A 23,758-nucleotide genomic window follows, 5' to 3' on the forward strand; every position below is an offset into this window, starting at 1 on the left:
CTGCTGCCTTTGCGCGCGCCCACTCGATCTTGGAGACTGTACCTGGTAACGTTCACATTCAGTCCCGTTACAAGGTTCGCGCTCAGGACTCTCCGAACAACGTTTGTAAAACGCAAAAGTGTCAGGGTACGAGTGCATGTGACTCCTCAACGCCACTGCGGCCTTGGAGTTCCTGTTCCCGAACGATGATGAGAAGAATATTTGCGCTCCAAGAAGAGGGAACCCTTCGGTTGAATGGCAGTAGAAGATGTCGATATTGAATTGGCAGGAGGGTATTGATATATGAGTAGCAACTGGGCTTAAAATACTGTCTAGATTCAAGTTCTGTTCTGCGAGTATCATAGTTGTCCGATGAGAACGTTTACTATTTCACGCAACTGGCTACGTAGCAGGCTGTGTAACCACGTATTCACGCAGTCGATTGTTGGCTAAGCTCGCCAAGCTCTGTGTGTATGCAGCCACGCAGACGTGTAACTGCGCGTCAATTGTAAGTTGTAACTGGAGCGCCCTCCGGCAGGAGTTCGGCGAAGGGCAAGGCCAAAGTCTATACATCCTGCAAAGCCCTTGAGTAGATTCGTTTTGCGCGCATTAAGAACTGGATAAATGCTAGAGAACATCTGGATTATAGTCGATCTACATTGCGTCAGGAAAGAGCTTTGTTGCAGGGGCCACTAAGAACTAGATACTTAGCGTCGCTTACCCGACTCTGCGATTACACGACTGCACGCTTGTGTTGTAACTGGGAAAGCGAACGCGCGACTGCGTGCATTCGTGGCTATGTAGCCAGTTGCATGCGATTGTAAACACTCTGTGTCCGATCGAGAGATTCCAACCGGGGTCACTTAAACGCCCATGAGCTCGTTCTTCCGAGAAAGGAAATTTGGACGCCCGTGTGCGATGAGTTGTTTGGTTCGACCAAACAAGCTGCTCACACTCTCAGACGTCCGTCCTAGCGATGCTCGACCCTCCACTCTCACCACTGCTGCCCTGCTCTCCCTCTTTACACCCTGGGGGCTGATAATACGCTTCTTGCTGTATCTTCCCGTCCAACAAGCTCCTCAAACCGTCCAGGATCTGCCGAGATCAGCCAAACTACGCGGTCCACGCGCAGCCGGTCGTCTCGGACACCATGAGCACACGGCGGGGGACGAGTCACGGCTCAGCGAGTACTTCGACCAGAGCGCCACCTTGTAGTGGCACATTGGATGCCGGTGCTGGGCCGTCTTCGGGAGGTAGTCTGGAAGAAGGCCGTGCGAAGTGGATTCAAGACAGGCAGGAGGAGTTAGACAGGGTGTTCGATCGCCATGACTCCTTGGTGCGTATGACGATCGTTCGTCCCTCCCTAGGAACTTACGTGATCGTCCAAATGCTGCATAGATACGCGAGGCCTTCCACCTGGAGAAGTTTGTTTCTCTTCTTTCTTATGATCCAAAGGTGAGCAACATCCCCTCCATGTACCAGTCTTCAGCTGGGTCTCTCGGTCCGTGGGTCGAGGGGCAGGCATGACCCTCTGTCCATGCGGCTTGTTCGGACCCTTCCGAGGCGAAGGGAGGAAGCATGAACTCGCGATCGCCTTGGTCGCCAGAATGTACGGCTCTGCTCCCAGTACAACCGCGGCCGCTGGCAAAGTAAACCGGTGCAAGAGGGATACTGCCGACCCCCAATCTCCTCAATCCCTGTGTTGCGTCAGGTGTGGGCGGTCTCGGTGGATCTGCGGCCGAGAAAACCTGCTCTGGACGCGCGAATGTGAAGGAAAGCAGGTCTTCTCAGCAGTGCCCATTTGCAGGCAGTCGCGAAATCGTGCGGGGCGGGTGGGGGCTGAAAGTCACGTTCTGTCCACGAGTATTGGGCGAGAGCTGACGGAGTGCGAGTCAACCTGTCTGAGTCCCGCAACCGCGAACGAAGGCATGATTGTCGGCCGTGCTCATCGCAAACATCTCGAATATCACGCGGTCTCACAGATGCCAGACTTTCGTCCCGAAATGCTCTTATTTTGTCGTCTCCGGCTTACACATGCCTTACATCTGCACTATTGGCTGCTGTGAACAGGGTACAGCTCCTGGCCACTCGCCTCAACGTTACAGAGGCGGGTCGACCAGCTGCAGAGCCTCTCTGGGGACTCAAAGGCACGACAGATGCAGAGTCTACGCCCTGGTGACCCAGACTTGAGGTGGAGAAGGGGCCCTCCCTCTATCCACATCTACGCGCAGCTGACTCTACAGGAACAATGGCATAAGCAAGCTATCCGTCTGTTCCCGTTGTGATGCGTAGTCATTGGAAGTCAGTGTTGATTGAATTAGGGATAGCCCTCATGGGCTAGCGCGAGTCATTAGTCCTAGTCTGTCTGAAGTGGTGGAGACAGATGGGATTCAGGACCCCGCAGATGCCTTTGTCGGCAGTAATAAGACAGCATCGCGATCGTTGTGCCTGATTCTCCTAAGCGTGTAATTGGGATTGACCTGACGCACTATATACAGATCGCAAAGGAGGACCGCTCCGACGTATTCCAGAGGGTAAGCCAATCGCGGTATAATTCCTATTGTACCTTCACGATGTACCATGCAGTTTCAAGCGCAATACGATCTGGTTGACCATACTGCATCCGCTGGCCCGTCGCGGCGCACGACGCGTCGCGCCCACACAGCGCGAGTGCAAGGGCTGAAGGTGCACGCGACCACCGCTTCCACGCCACCGTCGGCACGTACCAAGAAGATCGAGGGCGCTGCGGCACCCGCGTTCTGGGATATCAAAGCTGAGGCGAAGTCAAAAGGAAAGCAGCACGCCGAGGTCGCCGCAGCTGACATGCCTTCGATCACGTACTTGCGGAAGGGGAAGGGCAAACAGGGTGTTGTCGATATTCCTCCTCCTGCGGATATGTCGAAGACCAGGTCCTCTCGACATGCTCCATCTGCAGGGGACCAGCACACCGACAGCCGTGCTGGAGCCAGTGAGCCAGTGCAATCCCCTCCACGGAAGAGGCGACGTACCGTAGACACTCATGTCGATCCTCCTTCACGGCATAACCTCCGGTCCGTAGCGACCATGCCTGACTCGTCTTCACCTCAGCTGCCCCTGTCGACGCGACCATCTCGGCCGTCCAACGGTGCAACACCTGGCGGCCTCGCCACAACGCAGCTGCTTTCCCCCTTCAAGCACCCAATCCCACGTGTGAAGCTCCTCGTCCGCCGGCCGCCTCCCACCTACACTCATCCAGGCCAAAAGCCCCCTGCGCCGCAGTACAACGGCTCGCTCGACGCGCTCCTCTCGTCCTTCACCTATCGCGACGGCGCCGAAGTGTCCTCGTCGGAGCTCGCTGCCTCCCTTTCCGACGAGCTCGCCCTGTGGCGGAAGATCGATTCCCTGAGGAAGCAGGGCCGTCTGCCGGAGCGGTCGGCGTACGAGTTCCGTGACATCCAGCCGCAGGACGCGTGGGCGGCGATCGTGAGGGAGGTGGAGCGTCCGGGGACGAGGTTTGTGGATGGGAGGGAGATGGCGGGGAACGTGGCAGGGAAGGTGAGGAAGTACTGGGAGATGGAGAACAGGGCGGAGGAGGCGAGAGTGAAGGGCTTGGCGAGGGCAGCGATGAGGATGGTGGTTGGGCAGTGGAAGAAAGCAGTTTACGTAGGTATCTTTGTCCGATCACTGTCTGCAATAGAGCTGACCACGTTTTTCGGACCCCAATAGCACGTACGGGAACAAGCGCGTCTGGAGTGGGAGGAGGAAGAGCGGAGGAGGGGCCAGGAGCACCTGGACGCCATCCTTGACCAGTCCGGTCAGATACTCGAAGTCCAGCTGCACGACCTTGCGCGCGACTCGCGCAGTCGGTCTCATAGCGTCTCTACTCACGGACGTGACAGGACACCAGTTGATTCGGACGATGAGGGAACGGGTGACTCGGACGACGAACAGTCCGGAACGAGGCGGGGCGACGATGTCAGCGAGGAGTCCGACTCGACTGCGGATGACGAGGGTATCTCTATGCTTGTGCCCGATCTTGAGTTCGAAGGCGCATCCCCAGCTGGAAGGTCTCCCCGCAGCTTTAGTTTGGAGGTGGAGTCAACGCCTTCAGATGGCACTCGTGATTTCTTCGGAGATGGTCGTGTCGTCGGGTCCCCCGAACGCGTATTCGCGGATGCTATGGCCAGTGGCGAACTCTTCGATCGAGATGAAACTGGGCGCGACGCCCTTCGAACACCGCTTCTGACGTCCACGGCGATGGCGATGGAGGTCGATGAGGCTACCCTCCAAAGTACCCCCACCGGAGTATCTACCCAGCAGCAGCAGAAGAATGGTCGCCACTCACTGAAACAATCGTCCGATCACAGCGACAGAGTAGAATCTGAGGCGACAGTCGCAACATTACCTCAGGTAAACGGCAAGTCAGTGCCTTGGTTGCCACAGTACAAGAAGACTCCTTTGCTTGAGGAATTGGCGTCTACCCCGACACCGCTGGTCGTCTCCGAAGCTCCGGTTGCAGAGGTCCAGCCTGCGACATTCCGGGGGAATGACAAGTCCGGCGCAGGGACTCCAGTGGAGCTTCCAGGCGACCCTACACCCGCAATCGACGACGACGTGCAGGATGACGAGGTTGAAGAGGACTCCTCTATCCCGTACTACCTGCGCCCGTATGCAGTCGCGCCCGTCGAACGGGATCCTCAGGCTAAGGTCAAGGCTCCGCTGTTACTCCGAGGGACGTTGCGTCCATATCAGCAATCTGGGTTGGAATGGCTCGCGAGCTTACATGCGCGGAACCTCAATGGAATCCTAGCAGACGAGATGGGTCTTGGGTATGTAGTATACCTACCATGAGCTTACAATTCAGCTGACGTCTTCTATAGCAAGACCATCCAAACAATAGCGCTGCTTGCTCACCTTGCCTGCGATCGTGGTATCTGGGGTCCCCACCTGATCATCGTGCCCACGAGCGTGCTATTGAACTGGGAGATGGAGTTCAAGAAGTTCCTGCCCGGCTTCAAAGTCCTCAGCTACCACGGTAACACGAAGCAGCGCAAGGAGCTCCGCCAGGGTTGGAACAACAAGTACCACTTCAACGTCTGCATCACGTCATACACCCTCGCGTCGCGTGACTCGCATGTCTTCAAACGGAAGCGGTGGTACTACATGATTCTTGACGAGGCGCATATGATCAAGAATTTCAAGTCGCAGCGGTGGAACATCTTGCTCATGTTCCGCTCTTTTCGAAGACTGCTGCTCACTGGCACCCCACTCCAGAACAATTTGACGGAGTTGTGGGCGTTGCTGCAGTTCTTGATGTCTGGAACGGACTTCGCGAACTTGAGGGAGTTCGGCGAATGGTTTGCGAGTAAGCCGCTTCTCAATTCTCTCGTCAATGGTGTACTCAGGATGGTCTGCAGATCCCCTCGAGCGCGCTATCGAGCTCGGTGCTATCGATGACGAAACGCAGCAGCGCGTTTCAAAGCTTCACCAAGTCCTGCGGCCTTACCTTCTCCGTCGCCTTAAGCGGGACGTCGAGAAGGAGCTGCCGCAGAAGTACGAGCATATCGTGATGTGCCCTCTGTCAAAGCGTCAACGTTTCCTATACGACGAGTTCATGTCCCGCGCGGAGACGCGTCACGATCTGCAGTCCGGTGTATACCAAAAGATCGCCAACATCCTGATGCAGTTGAGGAAAGTCGTCAACCACCCCGACTTGTTCGAGACTCGGCCGATCGTCACCTCATTCGCCATGCAGCGCTCTGTTGTCGCGGATTATGAGGTCAAGGAGCTCCTTGTGCGTCGGCGTTTGTTAGCCGAACACGACGAAGGCAAGGTCAACCTGGACTTCCTCGGCTTCAAATTTGTCGACAACTTGGGCCAATCGGAGGTTGCCGCTCAAGAGACGCTACGACTCGATGGCACTGCGTACTTGCCCATGATCAATGAGGTGCCCGGTGAACCTCCTCCCGCAGACACCCGTACCATCGCTGGCTTCAAGAAGTATAGAGAGTATCAGCGACGGGCGGCGACCATCGCTCGATGGACACAGATCGGCTACATCAACCGCCACCGTTGTAATTGTCTCCGAGTCCCCGTATACAGCTCTGAGACACTTGCGTTGGTGCAGCGGTTTCACGAGCCTCTTGCTCCTTCCGGCGTCAACATGCGACCCGCCAAGTACTTGTTGACCCCGGAGAAGGTGCGATCGGCCATCAAGTCTTACGCTTCTCGAGCGGAGGATATGACCCCTGTGATTGAGCATTTCGCCTTCGCGACTCCGAGCGTCGTCGCTCGAGACCTTCCCTTGATCGCCCTATCTAGCGTTCCTCCTGCGCTATCGGACGGACCACTCGTCGATCCCGAGTTCGATGCTCCTTTGCATCGAGCTAGCGTCAAACTCCAGATCGCTTTTCCCGAACTCTCTTTACTTCAGTACGACTGTGGCAAGCTACAAGTGCTCGCGAAGCTCTTGCGGGAGCGTAAAGCCGGAGGTCACCGCGTGCTTATCTTCACCCAGATGACGCGCATCCTGGATATCCTCGAGATCTTCCTGAACTTCCATGGGTATCTCTACTCGCGGTTAGATGGCGCTACGAAAATCGAGGACCGCCAGTACATCACGGAGCGCTTCAACTCGGATTCTCGTGTATTTTGCTTCATCTCGTCTTCGCGGTCCGGAGGAGTCGGAATCAAGTACTTCTGCGTATACATGCATCGTATATAGGTGCTAATCTATGTCTCACAGCTTGACGGGCGCGGACACTGTCATCTTCTACGACAGCGACTTCAATCCGCAGATGGACCGTCAATGCGAGGATAGGTTGGTGTTTGCATCATCACGTGAAAATTAACTTATCCGCTCACTAGTGGATCTTCTCCATGATTGCAGAGCGCACCGTATCGGCCAGATCCGTGACGTTCACATCTATCGTTTCATCTCCCAGCACACCGTCGAGGAGGCCCTCCTTCGCAAGGCGAACCAGAAGCGTTCCCTCGACGATATTGTCATCCAGAAGGGCGAGTTCGATTGGCGTACGCTCTTCGCCGAGGGTGATATCAGCGAAGGCGCGCTCACACGCGCGTTGGGCGAGTTCGAAGACGCAGAGGACGCGCAGGCGGCGCGGGTAGCGGCCCAGGAGGAGATGGAGCTTGAGGACGAGGACGCGCAGGACTTCGGGAATGAGCCGGCGGCAGCGGTCAGAATCGCGCAGTCGGAGCAGGTTGACGTTGTCGAAACTCCGGTGGAGGTATCGGTACGCGCTCTTGAGGACATAGAAGACGGTGGAGCCCATCATGCAGGAGAAGAGGGAGAAGGAGAGGAGGAAGACGGGCGCACGATCGACGACTATATGATCGATTTCGTGAAGAGCGACCCTGAGTTTTTCAATGCTACAGATTGGAGTGTGTAGTTGTGGGATACCGCTGAATGGATATTATCACCCTGTATGAGACGTCTGCTTTATCGAATTTGCTTTCTTGCTTGTACTCACGATACCAATACTTGTCGACGCGTTTGGCAATCCACGCTCTCGCATAACTTTGATACTCCTATGGCATACCCCGCCTCACGAATTTGGGAGGTGCCAAGAACTCAAGACTTGAGCATCGTGCGGATCAGATTTTTACAGCACCGGCTATCTCGCCATGCTGAAGTCATGAGCAAGGCTCAATCCACCATTTCAATTTAATTTGCATACAGGAGGGAGAGGTAGCTAAAGAGTCGATTCCCATTCTTCTCCTAATAACCACGTATCTATAGTATACAACCGTAATCTCTCACGAGGTCGTCTAGACACCGAGAACCGTTCTACAGGTGACATATGCGATACTAATAATATCTATAGCCTTTCACGCTTATCAGTCGGTTGTCCACGACCACGGAAGGGCCATTCAATCTGGCGTGAATGACGAAGCTCGACACCGAGGTCATCCGCGAACGTCCAGACAAGCGAAGGGTTTTTCTGGAACCAGCGGCCAACGAAGATGATGTCGGACTGACCCTGCGAAACCTTAGCATCGACACGATCTCGCCGGGCACGGTCAGTCAAGCGAGCTCACCTTGTCGAGGATGCCCTGCGCTATCTTGCCGTCTGTGATGCTGCCTACTACAGAGACGAGGATCTTATCACCGACTGCTTTCTTCACCGCCTCGGAGAACGGCGCCTGATAGGCGGGACCGGTTTTGATCCTCTGCGCAGGGTGGTTGCCACTCGAAGATATGTCGATGAGGTCGACGCCGTGCTCGGCGAGAATGCTTGCGAGCTTGACTGTATCCTCGGATCGCCAGGAAGGCTCGTTAGGGAGGGACTCCTCAAGCCATTCTGTAGCCGAGATACTACCACACGTGTTAACCAAATGCCTGCTTATCGGGTACAGAAGGAAGGCATACCGAATGAATAGGGGCATAGTAGGAGGGATAACCCCACGGACCGCGTCCACGACCTCGATCGCCAGGCGGATTCGGTTCTCGAAGCTGCCCCCATACTCGTCCGTTCTCTTGTTGCTCGTCGGGCTCAAGAATGAGCTGATCAAGAACCCGTGAGCGCCGTGAATCTCAATGACGTCGAATCCGGCCTTCACCGCGCGCTTCGCAGCCTCGACGAAGCCGACGACAATCCGCCGGATACCCTCCTTCGTCAGCTCCTTGGGGACGGGATAGCCCTCTGCATATGCCAACGGGCTAGGACCGACGACCTCCTTGGGCCATCCACCCTGATGCTCCTCGGCGACAGCTCCAGAGTGGATGAACAGAGCAAGCGTGGATGACTTTCGACCACCGTGTGCGAGCTGAATACCAATCTTCTGGCCTTGGGAGTGGGCGAATTCGACAATCTTAGCCCAGGCGTTGGCTTGATCGTTGTTCCAGATGCCTGCGTCTTCGGGACTGACGCGCCCTTCAGGGAGGATGGCGGTTGCTTCGACCATCGAGAGACCGGGACCGCGAGTGAAGATGCCACCCACTCAATTTTCGTCAAACATCACCTATGCCATCAGGAAGAGCATCTGAGATACTCACGATGGGCCAAGTGCCAGGGAGAGATGCAGCCGTTCTCGGCAGAGTACTGGGCAAGAGGTGCGAGCTGCAGGAACAAAGACAGTTAGAGGCGCGCGACACTATGGTCCTAAGTAACACAGACTCACCCAGAGGCGATTCTGGAACGTCACTCCACGGATAGTGATGGACTGGAAGAGCGTTGGGATTTTCTCTCCGTTAGGCTGTGGGTCGACCGCGGTCCCAGCGGGAGGGTACTGGTGAGGTACGAAATAGGGGACATTAGGAGCGGGCGCGACGTAAAGGACATGAGACATGACTAGACGGAGAAGCTGCAACTTCGATATACAGTGGAGGTGTTGCAACGTGCAGGATAGATATTGCTAGGCCGCCTCATCGCGACCACCGCTTTTTATTCGTGTGAGCATTCGCGAGGACTTACTTGTCAGCACATGAGTCAGCCTCTGCGACGAAGCATTAACAAGCATGCGGACGCGAGAAGACGCAACCAGGAGCGGTATCAGTAGAGGGTAGCGGGCGGACACGTAAGGGAACAATGGCAAATCGAACAGACCTGCAGCGCACCACTATGTTAGATGAGTAATACGATGCTTCCTAAGCAGCTTAATCATATGCACTTAGGTCGTAAGGCATCTACCCGGACCCACTTGTCGATTCTGAGACTGTTGAATAGCCTCACCTAGCAAGACGAAGAAAGCCGAAGACCACGATAGACAGACCAGAAATCACAACCACTGGCACGTCACCACTGGCACTCTCCGCCAGAGTCTGTCCGACTGTCGTTGGTTTCGATTACAGCCAGTCACGTCCTAGCACTTGCGGAGTACCAGTCGATGTTGTCAGATATCACAGAGCAGGAGTGTACGTCCCCTGTGCGAGACTCAGATATCGGACGCCATTTTCGAAGTGTCAGATATAGCAGATAGTCTGGACGCTCGTGCGAGTAGAAAGGCCCGTAGATCTGTAGAATGTCCAGACATAGCATTTTCACTGACATTTCTGCGTTGGGAGACCTATATGAACTCCTATGAGAAGCTGACGCAACATGGCCGTAGTCGGAAGGAGGAGCACGTACTATCACGCAGAGATCGGTGGCTCAGGGCCTGTGGAACCGGAAGTGGTAAGCGAAGCGCTCGTAACTCAACGTCTCCTCAGGCTGAGGGCGTGCCTGGGGCCGCCCACAACCCATGAGCCATCCGAAGGAAAGGGAGACACCATCAAGAATATTCAGAAGCAACCAAAAACCTCAACACTGCCAGTGTACACCGGTACATAGCCAGAGCCATAATTCCTGTTTGGGAGACAAAATAAGGCCACCGTACGTCCTGTTTCATTTCCCATGCCAATACTTTCGACACCGTCTCTGGTCCTACCGCATCCAAATCCGAAAAACACTATCCGTTTTGTTGCAAACGACCCTTCATAACTTGCTGTTGCCCTTGCAGAACGCATGCAATACCGCTGTTTACCCTACTAGAGGACAGATTTCCACGCTGATGGTGGCAGAAACTGGCCGTCATGTGCACCCATCTACACGAAGAAGCAGAACTCTCGAAGCAAATCCCAATACATGACGTACCCCTCCCTTACGCAGCTCGCAGGTTGGATCTGTGTGTGGCATCTACCTGGAGCTCTAGCTCGACAGATATGATTATGCGTTCGGACGGGAACGACGGAAACAAGTAGTGCAGGCTCACCTTCCGGAGTCGACATTCCCGCTTCTACCTCTTCTATTTCTCTTTGTCCCTCTGTCGATAGCGGTGTGCGCTCGGGCCCCTAGGGAGTCACAACCACACTGCCAGGGGGAAACTAGACGTCACCCAACCGTACTCGAATAATGTTTGGTCGTGATAGTCATTAAAGCCTTCTCAATTGCCGCTGGGGGCCCCTGGCTATATGCGTACGCCGTGGATGAGGGAGGGGAAGGTGAGTCAATGCTGAAGGAATGACTTGCGTTGTGGCCGTTGTATCGTTGATTGAGCGGATATCAGCCAGCCTCTACAATTGGAGACAATGATACGCAACCAAAAGGTCAACGCGATATAAACAGCGGCGAGGAAAGGTTTCCAGCGTGGATAGCGACAGTCAAGTGAGCAGAAAGATCGTCGCCGCAGGATATGACGTGCGACGTGGTCACAGTACATAGTTTTGAAATGACTTTTAGTTTGGGCGCCCGCGCAAATGTGCACTACACCTGCGTCCGACCTCCACTGATGCCTCTCCCTTCCGGCCATAAACTCCTCGTCCGCTGCGCCAAGTGACTCGCTTCTTCCAAATCCATACTCCATAGACATCCGCTACGAGAGTGATACTGACATGGGCGGAGAGGCTCACGATCTCGTCGTGAAAGCTCAAATAATCGTCTTGCGCACCTGCTCTTCAGTTAGGACAACACTTATGAAAAGGCACGCTTTTCACCTGCGAAAAATATCGAGATGACAACGACATAGTGTCTTCAGGAGACCGACCATGTCAGCCTGAAAGACGACACCATAGTATCTGTTACACGATACGTGAGCGTGTTCCATCACTATCGTCCCGCTCTAGCGCAAGTCCTGAACCTCGCACAATACTCGCTCGTCGCAGATTCCATCCCGCAAGCCGCATCAAGCATAGTTCCCACGCACACTGGCATGGCGCACTCACCCACTGCACTCGTGTTGGGTCAAACCCTTCTCCGTGAGACGACCTGTATGCGTTCGCGTGCCTGAATTAGATCTTCTCCATCTCGTTGCTCGACTTCAACCTCTGGTCGGAACGCGATAGTCAGTCCGGTTGCTATGGGGTGGAGTGGTGGGAATCAGAGCGAGTAGTATCGGTCGCTCGACGTAGCTTCAGATCGAGGTGAGTTGCTCTCCACTCGGTGCCAGTCCCTATCGAGAAGATAAGCAATGTTTTTGTGCATCACACCATGGTGACAAGTCTTCAGACCTCAAGCTCCGACCATCCTACTCAAAATCCGTCATACACGGTCAGGTCCCACCATTGGCTCTCCCTCGCAGGAGTAGCGACACTATCACATGCCATGCTAGTCTCGTACGTGGACATCACTGGGGCAGCGGTGCAGAGTCTGATTTCCTTGAAGTGTTTGCCGCATGTTAGACAGACTGATTGTTCCTAAGTGCGTTCTGAACGTTGTGGCATGCAGCAGCTGATGCCGATTGCACGGCCGAAGATATGATTGGATACGACATCGCCGGAGCGTGACCGTCCGGACAACCGCCTTGCAAGCAACTGTACAGTATGTTCTCATCTATAGTACGATTGATTGACGGGTCCATCATTGACGTGACCTATTGACCCTTTGACTTGACGCATCGACCGACCCCGTCACTGACGGGTCAATGACAACACTGATCTATACGACTCTAGAGATAACCTCTTGCGCGCATATTCCTTCCACATACATGGACCTGCGCTGACCTCATTGGTACGACTCCCTCATTCTATGAATCGTGATAGATGTGCTGAGACAAGTCCTTTCGTGCAATGGATATTGCTGAAGAGGATACTCATTGCCTCTCCGTTCCGCTAGCTTTACACGTATTGGCATTTATACGGTAACCTTGAACTTCTTTCCGACCCGTTCCGATGATGGTGATCTGTCAGACTAGTCGTTGACCTGATAGCAGTAGGATTCGTTCCTTTGCAAAGTGTCGCCTCTCTACTTACACGGAGGCTTTCTCCGGCTACCCAGAGACGTACCGGTTCTCTTCATTTCAGCTCTCGGCACGGCTAAGACCACATGCCACCCTCGTGGGCAACTCGGAGACCCAGATGATTTGCCTTCTGGCCCAGTTCTTCCTATCAGATGGGAGCGTCTTCGAGGCCTATCGCGCCTATGATGCTTCAACATCAACGCAGCACTGTGATCTGTAGAGGCTGATGCGACTGAACTTGCAAATCGCCGGTATGTATCCCAAACTTGCTCGACTCATGCTCATCATTGGATCCACTGAACTCAAATAGAGGCGTAGAGCTGTTTGTGGCTATTGTTGCTTCTTCCGTCGCCTGGGCGCTGCCCATTGCCTCGCACATCCCGTATAGAGCTCTCATATTGCCACTTGCCCAAAACATTCGGCACATACCACCATGCCTATGCTCATCGACGTTGCCGAGCTTTCTGGCCTTGCAGCTGAAGGCGCCTTGTATGGTACGCGGCATGACTCCTTGGAGACGCTTACTAGTCGTACTGATCCCTACCTGCCATCTTCAAGGTCTATTCCTCTGTCTGTTCTGCCTGTGTGGTTACGACCTCGTCCGCCGCCGCACACGGTATGGATCGCAGCTAAACTGGCCGATGGTCACTGCGGGCGTCCTGCTAATCGTTCTCGCTACTGCGCGTTTCATTGTCGATGTTGCGAACGTCTTCGTCGCGTTCATTCGCCACGATCCTCGCTCGGCGCGCCTGGCATACCTCGAGGACGTCACTCAGCCATTGTTCGCGGCCAAGCACATCATCTTCATCACGTCCTTATTCGTAGGCGACTCTTTCGTGGTGAGTACGATGTCCCTGTATAGTCTGGAGAACCCCCCTGTTCGAGCACAATTCATCGCAGAATTACCGCTGCTGGGTGGTTTGGGGCAAGAATATCTGGGTTGTACTTCTGCCTATCGGTCTTTCATGTGTAAGCACAGGTACGAAGTCGTGAGGTACATGCGACGACATGTGAGGGTGTGCTTACAGGGGGTGCAGTGGCAGGATACTACACGATGTGGGCATACGGCAACCTTCCCGACCAAACTATACTTTCAGAAGCGAAGTGGTTGAAAGCATTCTTTGCTCTCAGCTTGGTAGCAAACGCCCTCGCGACCTGTGAGTATCGTTGACCTCTATGTCGTTTGCTCAATGTACTCATGGCTCTCCAGCGATGCTCGCGTTCCGTATCTGGTATGTCGACCGCCAGAGGGCCCGCCAGAGGGGGCCTATCGCGGTAGATGCTTATTGGGCAAGCCTCACGCCCATCATCCGCATAATCCTCGAGAGCGGTGCCATCAACGCCGCCACCCTGTTTGCCTTCGTTATGACACTCAGCTTTGGCTCGCAAGGTCTTGAGGTGATATCGGAGATGGTAGTAAACGTTCAGATCTGCATGGCGTATCCTCGCCGCTCTCTAATGCTTCCATTGCCTAGGCTACCCCCTTGGTCGGAATCATCTTCTCCATCGTCATTCTCCGCGTCGGGCATCGTCGTCACGACGACAACTACTACTACAATTCTCAACAAGGAGCTCGAGCGTCAATGTGGGCGACAGCTCGCACGTCTGACAAGAGGCTCCCAGGTCTACCTAGAGCTGCGGGGACGACCGCCGCTGTTGCAGATCCTAACTTCGAAATTTACGTGAACAAGAGTACGACATCGAAGATTGGTGAAGCAGATGTACATGTACATGAACTGCACTCGTTCAGCGTTGTATGACATGATGCTGTTATGGCGCTCTCGGGTGCGTTCGTGCTCCTTTCCCATGGCTGTGGGTCTGTATGAAAATTGCATCCGTTGTTGATATCATCGTCAACGTATTCGCCATGATTGGACCCTTCTCGAACCCGACCACTGCTGCTGATTGGCGATGTATTAGAGGGACGCGAACCTTACAACAGAACTGAAGCAATCGCTCGAGTTCGATCCCCACATCGTCGGTGTCCTAACAACCTTCCGCTGTACTCGCCTCCAGGTCCGAGAGATCGCTTCCATTGGTGTTACCAGGCCTGTCCCAGTCGTGCTAGGAGAAGTAGGGACCTTGCGTCTCGCTCCTTGCATCGAGCCTTTGGGAGGTTGTAAGTCATCAGAGGCTGTTGCATGACTCAAGATGCCGATGCGTGCTTCAGCAACCCACGGAGCGAAGGTGCCACCTTTCGCTTCTGGGCGCAGACTACATCTACCTGATAAGCGGCTATCTGTCAACAGGGTACTCATCGCCTCCTGAAGCTTGTATACTGCAGCTTCTCGGATATCCTGCCGGCTCTCAGTGGATCGCTATTCATACAACTGCAGCTTAAGATATTCTTCACCTCTCCGACGTGTTCCATTTATTATCAACATCATACTAAAGTGTTCCCTTCCGCTTGCCACCTGCAAACCCAGTATGCGCAAGTTCAGCAATTCGACCCACATGCCCAGGTCGTGAGAACGTGAGTTACGTATTGTGCTTTCTAGTCCTACTGTGTTCCCTATTACGGATCCCGAAGGGTACCTTGGGACGTCTTGCATCAATGGTGCCGTCAAGCTTCATGCCTCCACGGAAAGCATCAGCGGACAAGGTTCTGCCGTTGGCCACCTCTAGGCCGGATGCACTGTCGTCGCTGTTACAGCGAAGATTAACTCAGCATCCGCAGTGCGTAGTGAAAACGTCTCAACCAATATATATTGACGATCCCATGGTGATGGGAACGAGTAGGAAAGTGTATCCTGTCGTCCCCATCGCTCTCTCCATACACTGGAGTTGCAACCCCTCCTCTCCCTCACGATCTCCATAGCTCCTCTATCGACACGCGCCCAAGACTTGAGAGGCCGCGATGCCTATGCTCATTGATGTCGCCGAACTTGCCGGTCTGGCGGCTGAAGGAGCCTTGTATGGTATGTCTATAAATCCCATCACACGCTACCTAAATAATATGGAAATGTCTTGACGATCCTTCAGGCATCTTCCTCTGTCTTTTCTGCGTGTGTGGGTACGACCTTGTCCGCCGACGTGCACGACAGGAGTCAGAACTCAGTTGGCCGATGGTGACCGCGGGCGTCCTGCTCATTGTACTGGCTACTGCCCGTTTCATTGTCGACGTTGCGAACGTCTTCGTCGCATTCATTCGCCATGATCCTCGCTCGGCACGCCTGGCATACCTTGAGGATGTCACTCAACCGTTATTTACGACCAAGCACATCCTTTTCATCACATCCCTGTTTGTGGGCGATTCTTTCGTCGTAAGTACCAGTTCATGATCTCTCTGAACCTTGACCAACTCATACATAATTAAATAAGATCTATCGTTGCTGGGTAGTCTGGGGAAAGAATATCTGGATTGTTCTCCTACCTATGGGTCTATCGTGTGTAAGCACAGGTATGGAGCCGATATGTGCGCTCAATGAGACGTCGGGGTGCGCTTACAGCGGACATAGTGGCAGGTTATTACACTATGTGGGCGTACAGCAATCTTCCTGACCAAACTATACCTTCGGAAGCGAAGTGGTTGAAGTCGTTCTTTTCTCTCAGCTTAGTGGCCAACGCGCTAGCAACTTGTCAGTATCAGCGATCTGGATACCAATGTGTCATGTTGTATTGATAGCTTCCTAGCGTTGCTAGCGTTCCGTATCTGGTACGTTGACCGCCAGAGGGCCCACGTTGCTATTGATTCCGCCGGATCGAGCCTCACACCCATCATCCGAATAATCCTTGAGAGTGGCGCTATCAATGCCGCAACCCTATTCGCTTTCGTGATGACGCTCAGCTTTGGCTCACAAGGTCTTGAGATAATGTCCGAGATGGTGAGTGCTCGGTATCATCCCCAACTCGTGGCCTTCTGACGGCCTGTGGTCCAGGCTACCCCCTTGGTTGGAATCATCTTCTCCATTGTCATCCTCCGGATCGGGTATCGACGTCACGGCGATAGCTATTACACAACCCAACATCCAAGGAGTCGTACGCTGACGTGGAGGGCGGGAAAGTCAGGAACAGGAGTCGGGGGATTCACAGGAGCCGCTGCAACAATGGCAACCGTTGCGGACTTGTCGAACCGCGAGATTTACGTGAACGAGAGTACTACATCAAAGCTTGACGGAGGAGATGGACATGAGCTTACGTCTTTCCGTGTTACTGCTTCTGCTGTGTGATTTGCGATATCACTTGCGCTGTAACACTCTTCCTACTGTATTCTGACTCGGATCTGTATACAAATTGTAAATGCTGGGGACGATATTATGGAACAGTTCACTCAGAGGGAAAGTGTCGGGGCTCGATGATACCAAGAGTGCTAGAGCGTCCAACATGTGCCCTCTCGGATCATATGAAGTCATAGAGCTCGCTGTCACCAAGACCAGGACTGCGATTGGGGTTCGAGAGTCATGTAGAGTGGGTCGTCATCCATAGAGTACGACAGGAAATATGCGATTTCTGACTCAACAAGTGTTCGGTGCATGCCAGTCAGGCCCATCTGCTTGGAGACTATACAATCTCCTTGTGCTGCTTCACCATTGGTAGCGTGGCAACCGATCACAGAGTTTGACGTTGCTGAAGAGTTTCCCGAAAACCCGAGTGACAAGCATTTGGACACACTACTTGCGAGGCACACAGGTGCCCGCGAAGACGGAGTCGTCGTCGTTTGTCGCCTCGGTCATGAATGCGCACTCGCTCTGGAAGAAGTGGAGTGAGATCTCGAGTAGTGATCTCACCTCCACTGTATCGTGGCCGGCGAATCTATTCTACTAGCTGGGGTAGTCTACCACAGAACGCTGTATCTTGGCCGACACGACTGCAACAGACACAGTGCCATGGCTGCCTGCTAGCCCCGAGACGCACAGGCAACCGCTCAAGCCAGGAACGATACCTACCACATAATATTGGTGAGAATGATTGCCCATAGTATACCAAATTGCCGTATGGGTGTCGTAGCCTTTCTGACAGGATTCCTGCACCTGCCATATAATGAGGCGACCCCAGCCCAGCATCTTGCGACTCGAGTGAACAATTGAGTATCACCTCAAATCTTGAAGATGCTTGATTGGGCCCCCGGGGGGACTTAGCACAAGTTCTGAAGTATGAAAATAAGGGTTAAGCGCCCCTTATTTTCATAGTTCAGAACTTGTGCTGATATACTGTACTGTTGGATTGCGTCAATCGAGAAATACAGTAGATTTGTACGTGCGCGTAAGGTTTTAGGCCAGCTCAAGACTTGCGCAAACCGCGGGCGCCCCATACGAGTTCGCGTGCGGGTCGATGACCAACCAATTCATACCGTACTATCATCGACGTCCTACCCCACAGCCATTCTTTTCGCACCGCTCGCACCTCCGACCAACCTCCGCCTCATACAATGTAGACAAGACCAGCAGCGGAACAACGTCCCCCGGTCCAAAAGCGGAAGACAAAGGTGACATCCCCGGCGGCAGCCTCCGCGCGGGCGCCCAGAGAACAATGGTCGCCATCTTCCCTCTTCTTCCCATCCATCCTCCTCCGCCCGCTCTGTCCCGCCCTCTCCCCAACGCTCTCCACGCTGTGCGCATACATCCTTGCGCCCAATGATCAGAAGAATGGCCTCCAAACTTCACATTGGAAACCACCGCACGGTTGACTCGTCCGACTCTTCCTCTGCCGCCTCCTCCTCCTACACTTCCCCGCAATCCATGTCCATGCTCTCGCACGAACACCGCGCATCGATATCCACCGGCCGCACCTCTCTGCACGAGTGGGTCAAGGAAACAAGCCAAGTGATGCAGCAGTCGCAGCGGCCAATCCAAGCGGACGAGGTCGCCCTCCAGATGCGGAGGTCCAAGGGCTCCTATCGCCTCTCGGACTTCATCATTCAACGCACCCTTGGAACGGGCAGTTTTGGACGAGTACACTTAGGTGAGCACACTGCTATCATTGGCCCTGCACCAGCTGCGAAGGCCCTCTCGAGGGAGTTGTCCCTGCCTCCTGCGCTGCTTTGGCCTCCGATGCGAGCCGGATGGCTGTCGTCGAGCGACTGCATCGATACCCTAGACATGTTCGCTCCCCCTGCATACTTCGATTCATCATGGCATCTCTGCCGGCCGGTCTAATCTGCCATCCGCCTCCCTTCGGTCGACTGTCTTCGATTGCCTGCGCGAGCGACATTCATGCGCGCCGTTCTCGCGGGCATGCGGCTTGCCGTCTATGGCACTGGGTGCCGCAGAAAGCGCACTGTCGTACGATGCGTCGCGAAGAGGAGTCTCCACGGGGGTGCCACTGTCGCCTGCTGCGCGCGCGATGGATTGCACCTGTGTCGCATTGCGTTTTGGACCGTTGCTCTACCTGGCACATGACGACTGACGATGGCCGACCACAGTGCGAAGCAAACACAACTTGCGCTTCTACGCGATTAAGGTCCTGAGCAAGGAGAAGATCGTGCGGATGAAGCAGGAGTCGCACACGCGCAACGAACAGATGATCCTGCAGGCGGTGCAGCATCCGTTCATCATCAACCTATGGGGCGCGTTCCAAGACACTGCGAATCTATATATGGTCATGGACTTTGTCCCTGGCGGCGAGCTGTTCACGTTGCTGCGAAGGTCGAATGTGAGTTCGTCCTGTACTCGTAGCATACCGGAGGTGCTCATCGTTGCCCACAGCGCTTCCCAGACCCCGTAGCAAAGTTCTACGCGGCAGAGGTCGCACTCGCGCTCAACTATCTCCACTCAAAGGACATCATTTACCGCGACCTGAAGCCCGAAAACATTCTTTTGAATTTCGACGGCCACATCAAGATCGCAGATTTCGGCTTCGCGAAGCACTGCACGACGACCGTCTGGACGCTGTGCGGTACCCCAGACTACCTTGCACCCGAGGTGAGGGCGAGCTCCGCTGACGACGTCCGAGCCCGTCTCCGCGACCGCCGCTGACCGCAGCTGCACGTAGATTATCGGCAACGTACGGTACAACAAAAGCGTGGACTGGTACGCACTCGGGGTGCTGATCTTCGAGATGCTCTCCGGGCTGCCACCGTTCCACGAGCCAGACATCTCGCCCGTGGTGCTGTACGAGAAGATCGCACAGGGCCCGGCGTGCATCAAATGGCCGGCGTTCAATGCGAACGCCACGGATCTGATTCTGAAGTTCATGGAGCGTGACCCGAGCAAGCGGTTTGGGAACCTCGCGCACGGCGCGGGGGACGTCTTCGCGCACCCGTGGTTTGCGGAGGTGGACTGGAAGAAGCTGTTGAACAGGGAGATCACGGCGCCGTATCTGCCGAAGATCGCGAACGATGGGGATGCGAGCGCGTACGTCGTCTTGTCATTTGCACTGGGCAGGTCGGAGGGCTGACATGCGCGTGTGCCGTAGATTCGAACGATACCCAGAAGAAAACGCCGCTGCGCGGTATGGCGAGATCACCAGAGACCTGTATGGGGAGCACTTCCCGGACTTTGAGTACACGAGCTCATGACGCTAGCCATGCTCGACGGACTCCTTTCTTCATTGTGCATATCTTCACGTTTCCTGCCACTGGACGTTGTACTGGATACCCAGGCGTCCTTGGAGGGCTCGGTGTACGTGTAGCTGCTGTCGTTCTCGTCCTGTCTGTCTATGTCTATTGTCTATGTCACACGCTGTTGTCTGTTGTAGTCGCACCTCGCATCAATCATACCACGTCTCCAATGCCACCCATTTTTCGTTTCGATGCATGCATTGTCATCAATCAGGAGCGAATAACTGGCGTGTATTGAGCAGTGCAGCCAGAGATTGCATGTTTTCATCGTATTGCATGATCCAGGACGCTCCAGCTCGGGTAAGGAGATCCCGGCGCTTCTCGACCTTCGGCATTGTCACCACATGCGCAGAAGGCCCTTGCACCTTTACATCGGTTGGTACCTAAGATCATTGCCATTCCAGGAAGGCATATAGCTCTGCACATACTGGATCCACATTGAGTTGTCCGAGATCCAGGCGATCGTAGCTTGAGCGACGTGAAAATTGCCTAGGTAATTCCCCTGGGCTCTCAAAAATATACCCATGCATTGCATCGAATCCGAGAAGCCTGCAACCATCCCAATACCCTGATAAGCGCTTGATAAATCCCGTGTCCGACATTGCCCCCCGAATGCAGCATATCTCCTCTCACTGCAACTATCACCATCGACTAGTGGTTGGCTTTTGTTCAATGTAAGTGAACTTGTCAGCTAAAACCAGCATCCCACTGACATAAGCGTCGTAGATGAACGACGCTGGTGCCCGATTGTTTCTACGACGCGACGTCGCGGACGCAGTCTTCGCCCAGCTATCACCTGGGTCTTATCCTGACGAGGACACGTTACCATGGGAGAGGGCCGAGAGGCGCAGGGCACAGAAGACGCTTGCCCGCGCAGCCCTCGTCTGTCGTGCGCTCTCCGAGCCCGCCCTCGACGTCCTTTGGAGAGTCGTCGACGACATCGTGCACCTCATCTCTACCCTCCCGTCTTACGTAAAGTCGGCGAAACTATCAACTGCGGGTGAAGCATACTACGTGAGCGCCGTGTAGAAGCCGTGGTGCTTCATTTACCTCTCTCACGCCCGGCTCAATAGACGTTCAACCGAGATATCACTCCAGAGGAGTGGGTTCGCTTCCAATCTTTGGCCATCCGAGTTCACGAGCTACGCGTGACGAGCGACGCCAATTGGGACAACTCGACCTGGATTATCCTTTCGAGATGGTGTCCCCGCGGCCCACTATGTCCTCGCCTGAAACGTCTCCTCAACTTTCACATCAGCAGCTACGTCTCCGGTCCTGCCAAGATGATGCTGATGTCGCCGAATCTTCAGCACATCCAGCTCAGTATGCGGGGTCTAGAGAAGTCGCCGCCCGAGGTCTCGGACCTCATTCTCGGAGAGTTGCAGCCAGTCTTCCAGCGCGTCGAATCTCTCTCGATTGACCTTCAGTCGGGCAAGGACGACCCACCTAGAGCCGTCGAGTTCTGGCAACTGGCGCACCTGCGTTCGCTGAGAGTCCTTCACAAGGTCAAACTCACACCTGACCTCCTTCGATCGCTCACGACATTTCCAAGCCTCTGCTCACTGAGTCTGAACATCCAGGAGATAGATCTCGGTGAATCGGAGGACACGAAACTGGAACTGAGCAGCGGGTTCCCTGAGCTGCGTGACCTAGGCGTAGGAGGGAAGCTAGCCGATATCGCAATTTTCCTTGAGAACACTTCTCCCCCAGAACTCGAGTCGCTCACTATCACGATATCCCAGAACATCGTGGACGACCTCAGTGGCGACGACCGAAGACAGCAGCTGGATTCGGTGTACTCCAAATTCCCGCGATCTTTGCATCGCCTCACCGTCATTATAGAGAACGGCTCGGTGTCCGACCCGGATCTCATCCCTAGTGCGGCGGATCTTATAGAGCCTTTGCACTGGCTCCCTAGCTTGCGTCGCCTTACGTTCCGAGCGGACATATACATACCCATCAAGGACGATGACCTCAGAGCGCTCGAAGGTCTCTGGCCAGATCTCACTGGCTTTGAGTTCACGTTCACGAAGCGAGGCCTCGAAAAGATGGACGAGGACAGCATCTCCTGGACAGACAGCATCCCCGCTGTCCCCACCGTTATCGCGTTCGCAAAGGCACACCCGCAGCTCCGGAGGTTTACTCTTCCCTATGTCGATCTCGCCTCTGTCCCTGGCATCTCTGAGGTGCCTATGCCGAACCACGGCCTAGAGCTCCTGACCATCCACTTCCTCAAACCAAAACTGTCGCTACATCGTCTTGGGCTGGCGGTCGACAGGCTCTTCCCTCACCTGGATCTCCCGGAGAACCTAGGAGATTGTAAGAGACGCGGAGACGAGCTGAACGCGTTCTTGTTCGCACTGCAGGCGGGAAGACGTGGCGCTCATCGGGATGTTTGAACGACTCTTCCCGCCTCGCTGCAAGGCAACCTCCTATTTCCGAGCATTGCATAGTACCTTCACCGCTGGATACCACGCTACACTCATGAACGAGAATTTGCACGACGTCTCGTGGTCATACATCCCCAAGATGGCTACCCTGTAGAGTACATTTGAGCGGAATAGAACTGCTACGTATACGTCACGGCGACTGAGCCGCAGCCTGTGTAGAGGCTCTCAGAATAAGGTCAACCGCCGAGTACAGTGTACCATAACGACCATGGATGACATCGGTGATGTACTCGCTAAATCATACCGTCATCTTCTTACGATAGTGTCTCGTTCCTGCAGTCTGGAGAGAACCCGACGTGCGATTCACGCCCCCATGTTACACCGAAAGCCTCTGAAAACGCTGCTTCGCTCCTTCACCACGCATCGTTCTACCTCCCCACGCCATTGTGATGCGTCTTCCATCTGACGAAACCCTTGTGTCCCGAATCGCTCTCCGACACCATCTGAGGGATATCAGGGACCGGCCGCTCTGCGTACCAGACATTCACCGTTTCGTCATGGAAAAGGGGGTCGGGGCAGAATGGGCCAACATTTGATTTCGCCGGATGCCCTTGCGGGCTCACCAGCTCCGCACTCGTGGCAGCATCCCACATATTTGCATGACACAACTCTCAGTCTGAACGTCGTGGTGTCACGTGTAGCCGAAATGTGTCTGCCGTTGATTGTGCATGTTGAACAGGCGCTGGTTTACACAGGTTGCCTAACACAGCCTGTTGAACTTGGACTTATCCGGTCCGGACTACACGAGGCTATGCGTCTCCTAGCGCTTAGCTGTAGTCGCTTATGTAGTATGTTACCATATTTGGGACTCTCTGCTCGTGTACTATAGCTATGCTTCCGGACTCTTCTGGTACTGTCTAGGACAATCTGTACTACTCCAGAACGGTCTAGACAGGTCTATGCCTTACTCATCTCTTACTCATCCTATGGTGCGATACGTCGCAATTCTTTCGTCATTGTATTATTCATCGCACTATGGTACATGTGACTAACCACTCTTCGATTAGTCATGGACACTTCTCTGTAGTATATAAGGACTTCAGATTGCGTCCTCCCTCTTCAGTCTTTCCTTACTGACTGAAGAGTGAGTACTTTGTTACATCTATCTCTAACTTGTAGTTACTTACTTAACCTTTGTAGTCTTGCTTCGACTCTAGGTACAGTTCGTTGCTGCAATATA

The 23,758-nt window shown here is 54.3% G+C and overlaps 5 protein-coding genes across 5 annotated transcripts; 4 read left to right on the forward strand and 1 right to left on the reverse strand.

Moving 5' to 3' along the window:
• Positions 1 to 3,042: 3,042 nt before the first annotated feature.
• On the forward strand, positions 3,043 to 7,367 carry DICSQDRAFT_149972 (uncharacterized protein; the record flags this gene model as incomplete). The annotated part of the gene is made up of 6 exons (XM_007370038.1): positions 3,043 to 3,621; positions 3,685 to 4,787; positions 4,839 to 5,323; positions 5,376 to 6,651; positions 6,704 to 6,778; positions 6,848 to 7,367. 6 exons carry the CDS (start codon positions 3,043 to 3,045, stop codon positions 7,365 to 7,367), a joined length of 4,038 nt encoding a protein of 1,345 aa, XP_007370100.1.
• A 266-nt stretch (positions 7,368 to 7,633) lies between these two features.
• Positions 7,634 to 9,267, reverse strand: DICSQDRAFT_112096 (FMN-linked oxidoreductase; the record flags this gene model as incomplete). Its single annotated transcript, XM_007370039.1, has 5 exons — positions 7,634 to 7,958; positions 8,017 to 8,293; positions 8,348 to 8,918; positions 8,975 to 9,038; positions 9,100 to 9,267. 5 exons carry the CDS (start codon positions 9,265 to 9,267, stop codon positions 7,797 to 7,799), a joined length of 1,242 nt encoding a protein of 413 aa, XP_007370101.1. The 3' UTR covers positions 7,634 to 7,796.
• A 3,796-nt stretch (positions 9,268 to 13,063) lies between these two features.
• Positions 13,064 to 14,390, forward strand: DICSQDRAFT_149974 (uncharacterized protein; the record flags this gene model as incomplete). Its single annotated transcript, XM_007370040.1, has 6 exons — positions 13,064 to 13,124; positions 13,189 to 13,469; positions 13,531 to 13,609; positions 13,668 to 13,787; positions 13,841 to 14,043; positions 14,106 to 14,390. 6 exons carry the CDS (start codon positions 13,064 to 13,066, stop codon positions 14,388 to 14,390), a joined length of 1,029 nt encoding a protein of 342 aa, XP_007370102.1.
• A 1,097-nt stretch (positions 14,391 to 15,487) lies between these two features.
• DICSQDRAFT_174219 (uncharacterized protein) lies at positions 15,488 to 16,799 on the forward strand (the record flags this gene model as incomplete). The annotated part of the gene is made up of 6 exons (XM_007370041.1): positions 15,488 to 15,548; positions 15,613 to 15,893; positions 15,971 to 16,016; positions 16,080 to 16,208; positions 16,264 to 16,454; positions 16,509 to 16,799. The coding sequence occupies 6 exons, from the start codon at positions 15,488 to 15,490 to the stop codon at positions 16,797 to 16,799; spliced, it is 999 nt and encodes a 332-aa protein (XP_007370103.1).
• A 1,515-nt stretch (positions 16,800 to 18,314) lies between these two features.
• Positions 18,315 to 20,086, forward strand: DICSQDRAFT_70031 (kinase-like protein; the record flags this gene model as incomplete). The annotated part of the gene is made up of 5 exons (XM_007370042.1): positions 18,315 to 18,531; positions 18,992 to 19,221; positions 19,275 to 19,490; positions 19,561 to 19,922; positions 19,984 to 20,086. The coding sequence occupies 5 exons, from the start codon at positions 18,315 to 18,317 to the stop codon at positions 20,084 to 20,086; spliced, it is 1,128 nt and encodes a 375-aa protein (XP_007370104.1).
• Between the last annotated feature and the right edge of the window lie 3,672 nt (positions 20,087 to 23,758).

The sequence above is a fragment of the Dichomitus squalens genome (genome assembly GCF_000275845.1).
Source record: "Dichomitus squalens LYAD-421 SS1 unplaced genomic scaffold DICSQscaffold_60, whole genome shotgun sequence".
In the NCBI taxonomy this organism is placed as follows: domain Eukaryota; kingdom Fungi; phylum Basidiomycota; class Agaricomycetes; order Polyporales; family Polyporaceae; genus Dichomitus; species Dichomitus squalens.